This window comes from Pholcus phalangioides, unplaced genomic scaffold (genome assembly GCF_987345545.1).
Source record: "Pholcus phalangioides strain wild (caught in Gottingen) unplaced genomic scaffold, Ppha-v1.0 ptg000042l_1, whole genome shotgun sequence".
In the NCBI taxonomy this organism is placed as follows: domain Eukaryota; kingdom Metazoa; phylum Arthropoda; class Arachnida; order Araneae; family Pholcidae; genus Pholcus; species Pholcus phalangioides.
The window spans coordinates 10,852,255-10,859,019 of record NW_028301628.1 but is presented as its reverse complement, the minus strand read 5'-3'; the positions used below and the strand labels follow the sequence as shown (position 1 = coordinate 10,859,019).

At 38.0% G+C, this 6,765-nt stretch overlaps 1 protein-coding gene across 1 annotated transcript; it reads left to right on the top strand.

The window, feature by feature from the left end:
* Positions 1–1,309: 1,309 nt before the first annotated feature.
* On the top strand, positions 1,310–1,855 carry LOC149064474 (uncharacterized). Its single transcript, XM_089255327.1, has one exon. It carries the CDS (start codon positions 1,310–1,312, stop codon positions 1,853–1,855), a length of 546 nt encoding a protein of 181 aa, XP_089111453.1.
* The last annotated feature ends 4,910 nt before the right edge of the window (positions 1,856–6,765 follow it).

The window sequence follows — 6,765 nt, the reverse complement described above, 5'->3', positions numbered from 1 at the left end:
ATTCTTGCCAAAAAATGCTCCCAAATGTCGAAGAAATCATCCAATACGTACAGTATATTGCTTATAAACAACCCTTGGAGAGAAATACAGTGCTACGGCAAATTACGATTTAAAATGTATTCAGCAGGGAAAAATTGAATATGGAAAGTAATATTTATAGGAATAGTTGTGGGCAAAAAAATTTATAAATGATGCAAATGGTCTTCTTACCATTCATTTCAGTTAATATTATGAATGAAAGTAAGCCTCATTGAAAATACGAGAGAAAATGAAACATTTCCACAAAATAAAAACAAGGAAGGGCAAAATCTCAAGAAATACGGTTATGTCCTACATGTATGGTCCATGTCAATGAGTGGCAAGTTGGAGCGTCAAACATGCAATAACTTTTTTTCAACATTGGACATCAATAGAGCAACAAACGAAACAAAGGTGATGAAAAATGTGTCGTTTTTCCGAGACCGTTGCGTTTGCATCGAAGTTATAAGCAAGATTCATTAACAAAACTTTCTATTACAATCAGACCAGACTACCAATTATTGACGTTTGACGTTATAGCTGAGGTGTTGTTAATACCGAAGTCTTTATAGTCGAGTTTGACTGTATTTGTTATTCAACTGAAATGGTATGAAAATATCACACATCACGTACCCACGCAAAAAAAATCATTGATCATTTCTTCTAAAAACAGAACTGAATCTGTTTATCGCTGAAATTGAAAGTATTCCCTGGAGTAACAAGCGTCACTTTCGTATGTTTTTCTAATAATTAAATTTACTCAAATGCCAAAATATCACCATGAAAATGAGTCGTTGCAACACGTGCTCTTGAGCTGTTTAAACTCCATATTTTCATGTTTTTTTGGCCGTTCCTTTTTTTTCTTAATGTCTGGAGTTTTCACGTTTCTCAAAGAAACTTCTGGAGTTTTTATTGTTGCTCACTGGAATCAAGGCTGAAGATTATTATTATTATAAACTGCTTTATTATAATTATGACGACTACTATTACTTCTAAACCGCACATGCACCTCGTGAACATTCCTCGGGGGAATTTCTAACGAATTGGTACATGTAGAAACGTGTTGAATATGTGTATACGCATGGCTTTAACGTATTAATATTGCCAGTCATGCTATTTCGTGTAAAGTTCGTGCTTCCATCTGTCGTTCATATTTTAAAGGGAAAACAAATACAACAGAAAACAACAGTAAATATGATAAAATATCGCCAAGGGAGGAAATTTTGCCATCACCCCACGTGAAATTCCCACTGAAGAAATCATCGCAAATGTTGAAGCAGCCATGAGAAACATGCCAGAAGAGCAAGCAGAAGAAATACGAGTAGAAACATCCAGAATTCTGACAAGAGCCAAGCCACCCCGGAAAAATCTAAAAGCAGCCGAACTACGAGCGATTAGGAGCCTCAACTCCGATAAGGATATTCTCATTCTGTCAGCAGACAAGAGAAATGCAACGGTAATAATGAAGACAGAAGAATACGGCCGTAAAATGACAGAACTCTTGGATCCATCAACGTATAGAGTGCTCAAAAAAGACCCAACACAAAAGATCCTGAGGAAGATGAACAGTTTGGTAAAATCCTCGTCTTTACCTGAGAATGAGAAAAAAGGTATCTGCAGAACAGAAGCACTTTCTCCTCGCATTTATGGTTTGCCGAAAATACATAAAGAACTGGTTCCGTTGCGGCCGATTGTGAGTTCCATTGGATCTCCCACCTACAATCTAGCCAAAGTGTTAACCACCATCTTGCAGCCACACATAGGAAAAACAAGCACATTTGTGAAAGATTCTGGTCACTTCGTCGAAAAAAATAAGAAATATCAACTTGCAACCTGATGATATACTGGTGAGCTTCGACATCGTATCATTGTTCACCAAGGTGCCACTGAAAGACGTCTTAAGACTACTCGATGAAATATTCCAAAAAGATATAGTAGGCCTTTTCCAGCTTTGCCTTACTACAACCTATTTCACCTGGAACAACGTCATCTATGAACAGACGGATGGAGTAGCTATGGGAAGCCCCTTGAGCCCGGTAGTTGCCAACTTCTTTATGGAAAAATTCGAGGAGCAGGCAGTAACAACAGCGCCTCTCAAACCAACAATTTGGCTCCGCTACGTTGACGATACATTCGTTGTTTGGGGGCATGGTGAAGAAAATCTTCACCGATTCTTGGACCATCTCAACGGAATCCATCCGAACATCAAGTTCACTATGGAAATAGAGAAAGAAGGACAGATCCCGTTCTTGGACGTTCTGGTCAGCCGTCAAGGTCAACGTTTAGGCCACAGCATTTATCGTAAGCCTACTCACACCAACAGGTATGTGCATAAGCTCTCCAATCATCATCCTCACCAAAAACGAGGCGTACTGAAAACCTTGATCGAGAGGGCAAGAAGACTATGTGAAGGAAAAGATCTAGGTAAAGAGATTGAGCACTTGAAATCAGTTTTCCGCTCTAATGGGTACACGAAAGACGACATCAAGAAAGCCTTACGCTCCATCAAGGAATCACCAACGGAAAATGAGCAGTCACAATCAATTGGAAAAGCTGTGCTGCCTTTTATCCCCGGAGTGACGGCAAGAATCAGCAAGGTCATGAAAAAAAACATCGTATAAAGACCATTTTCAAACCAACCAGAAAAATATGTGAAATGCTACGATCAGCAAAAGACCACCGTGACCCTCTATCAACACCGGGGATCTACCGAATACCGTGCACCTGTGGTCAGGTATATATTGGAACCACAAAAAGATCTGTGGCCACGAGAATAAAAGAGCACGAACGATGCTGCAGAATGGGCCAAACAGAAAAGTCGGCGGTGGCAGAGCATGCGCTTTACGACAACCACAGTGTACAGTTAAGCAAAACACAGGTAATAGCTAATGTTGACCACTTCTTCCCACGAATCTACAGAGAGGCTATTGAAATATACAAGCACAAAAACAGCTATAATAGAAGAGAAGAAACTTTGAAATTGAGCAGATCCTGGACACCAGCTCTCAGAAGAACAAGAACCTTCCCCTTCAAGGTCCAGCAACAGAATGATGACAACAGCCAAATCAGATAACTCCACATCTCTCGGCCAATCAGGTTCTACCAGCATAACAACTGTTTACAACACGCTGCCAGCCATAGAATCAACTGACCAATCGTAAAACAATAGTGTAGTTCAAGCCACTTATGTGCATAAATACAACCTGAGACTCCGGAAAACTTGACTTTGATCCAGTTTATCAATTCTCCTGAAGATGCCAACCACTAGTGTTGGGGAAACGTTGAGAACAAACTCAAACGGACGACGGTCTTCGAACCCGAAAAAACAATTTTTATCAAATGATGGCCGCGAAAACCTTATAAACTATTAACAGTAAATATGCCTGAATTTTTTATGTTTTGTAAGTATTGTGTTGAAGGTCTGCCTGCCGTCTTCGAGCAGCCAGCTATGCATGCTGCTTCTAATGGAGGCAACCATTCCCCGAATGCGTGGTCACGTTTATGTAACGCATACGCAACATTGTACAGTGTTCCATATTGCACAGTGCCATCCTATTGCATGTGCCCTCTCGTTCATGGCTAAGATGCCTCAGGTAAAGAAGGGCACTCGTGATAATGAGATCTGGTTTCAAAAGAATGTAAATTGGTAGGTGGGTATTTTTAGCCTGGTGGGGAAGGGGGCTCAAAAGAATCCCTTTCCTGGGGGACCTATGATGCTCTCTCAAGACGACCCTGATTTTACACAAGGCAAAACACCAAACCTGGCTTCTACAAAATGTGCTATGTATGTTGTTTTTCAGCCCTCAAGTGCCTAATAGATGAACGTGCCTTATAGCATTTATAGCGCAAAACATATACTTCGAAAGCCATTCTCCTGTCATAGTCAGGTTTGACCAGAGTTTATTTCTCTCATGCATTTATCTTTTTCGGTGTAGGCTGCTATTCGACGAAAATTCAGTCAGTAATTTTGTTTCTTTTACTATTTTTATCAATTTGGTGAGGGGAAACAGAAGGAAGGAAAACCAAAGTGAAATGAGAATAAAAGAGTTCCAGTAAAATCTTGTAAAATAGAAAGATTATCGAGATTTTGTTTCCAAAAAGAACGTCGAAACAAAAAAATAAAAAGGTAGCTATACGTAAAGAAACGATATACATTTATTATCATTGAGTGACGTGGAAGGGCACTCTGGAAATTTACTCAGCCGTTCAGTTTTCGGTAAAACAGGAAACCAGTCAGTTATACACGTTTTCACACGTTATTTCTTTCATTTATTCTAGAATTGTTTATTAATCATATTATTTCTTTCATTTATTCTGTAATTACTTTTTGCATTTATTCTGTAATTACTTCTTGCATTTATTCTGTAATTACTTCTTGCATTTATTCTATAATTACTTCTTGCATTTATTCTGTAATTACTTCTTGCATTTATTCTGCAATTACGTCTTTCATTTATAAAGGGGATTTTTTCAGGTTCGGATTTTTTTTTCAACGTTTTCAACAATTTTCTGAAAATGATTGGTGAGCCACTTAAAAAACTGCGAGAGTTACGTGTGGCCCGATGGGCCATGCGTTGAAAACCTCCTGTAATAGATGAACGGACCTTAGCATTTATAGCGCAAAACAGTTATTTAAAGTCATTCCTGCCATAGTCAGATTTAACCAGATTTCTTTATGCATTTATCTTGCTCTGTATAGGGCGCTATTTGACGAAAATTCAGTCAGTAATTGTGTTTCTTTTATTATCTTTATCAAGGGAAAAAAACAGGATGGAGGAAAAACAAAGTGAAATGAAAATAAAAGATGAGTTCCAGTAAAATCTGGTGAAATAGAAGGATTTTCGAAATTTCGATTCCAAAAAAGATAGCAAAAAAAAAAAAGATAGCTGGCTATACGTAGAAACGATATTATCATTGAGTGACGTGGAAGGTTCTGGAAGTTTACTCAGCCGTTCAGTTTTCGGTAAAACAGGAAACCAGTCAGTTATTTATATACGGATGGATTCTTTCTATTTTTTTGCCCCCCCCCCCCAAAAAAAAGGAAACATTTATAGAGTTTGGCTTATGGGAAATGGAAAGAAAATAACTTTCTTTTTTTTTCATCAGATATATCTTTGAACAATTTTGTATCCAAAGGAAAATCGGATTTTTTTAAAATAAATATTATTTCTTTTTAGAAACGATTACACGAACGTGTTCCGCATACGTCTTTCTTCTAACCAAACTGAGAAAATTTTGAAATGTTCAATTCATGTTTTGGAGAATCTTTTATCCATAGATTGGATTGATATGGTGGAGATATATGACTCGAATCGATTTTTTGGTGTGAGATTCGTATCTATCAAACATTTTTAGACTGTATCGTTAGGCCGTATTGAATGCATTTTATACGTTAGAGCGTACCAGCCCATGGCCCGCGACCTTAAACTAAATTTTGTAAAAATCAACTAAGTGGCATATTCACAGACCACTTAAGTGACCCACGGCACATTCTTACCTAACTTTTGTGACACACGTCGTATTTCGAGATCATTTGATTCATCCGGGGCGCATTCAAAGATAATTTAAGTGATCCGAGTCACATTTACAGATTAATTGAGTGACCAGGACACTGTTCTAAATCACTAAAATTGCCCGTAGCATATTTTGTCTCCGGCGCAATTACAGATCATTTATGTGACCGACCTAATGTCCCCGGGAAAATATATTGTTACACTTTTATATACGAAGGCTTTCAACAACTGGCTGTTGCAAAATTGAATTTTTGGAAAGAGAGAAAATTCAACTGCCTCTGTGGGAAATCGAACCCACGTCCTTTCACTTTCCGGGTGAACGCCCTAGACTACTAGACTACAAAGGCAACGAATCTCTTTGGATCAATCTTTCCTTGAATCTCGTGTGCACTGAAATTGACTGTACATGGACGGACCGAAAGCTGCATTAAGAACTTTCAAGCGGCTTTGGCCGAACCTGACTCAGCAGACAACTGCTGACGCTCTGTATTTTATCATCATATCGGGAACTATAGTAAAATTTGTTATCATTATATTTGAATCCCACTATATTCATCACACACATACTAGAATCATTTGTAATTTATTTCATATTTATCAAATTAACCGATTACAATAGGGTATTATGCATAATCACAAATAAAGGCGATAAATCGCAAGTATTTATCAAATTTACTAGCGACGCTTGGTTATTATGCATAATCGCCCGTAAGATTGACAATTTTTTTAGTATTTATCAAATTTACCAACGACGCTTAGGCGTTAAAAGACTAGTAAGGTTCAAAATCGAATTGTCACCAAAACTTTCAATCGCCAATTCCGCAAATAGCCCTTTAGCTATTATCTAGCTACAATCGGTCAAATTTACCAAAAACTCGTTCATTCTATCAGCTTTCGAAAGAGCCTACAATGAACCGTATCGGTGATATAGTTCTGGAGAAATTTATCCTTTTGTTTGCAATACATCGCTGAAATCAGCGTTTGTCGATGTAAATATTTTAGTTGATTTTGGCGACAATTCGGTTATGCAATTCACCAATTTCTCAGCGATTATAGCGCGCCATCTAATACAGATATCCTGATATATAGATGGGAGGTGTCAGCTAATAAAGTTTTTTCTACAAAATAAAATTGTCGCCAAAATCTGTAACCACCAATTCCGAATTTTCGTCGAATATATACTTCGGCGAACACCGATTTCAGTGATGTAGTGCAAACAAAGGACTAAATCTCT

What these genes read in the sequence shown, in the direction of transcription:
- LOC149064474 (XM_089255327.1), top strand. Translation starts at nt 1,310, where the DNA reads ATGCCAGAAGAGCAAGCAGAAGAAATACGAGTAGAAACATCCAGAATT.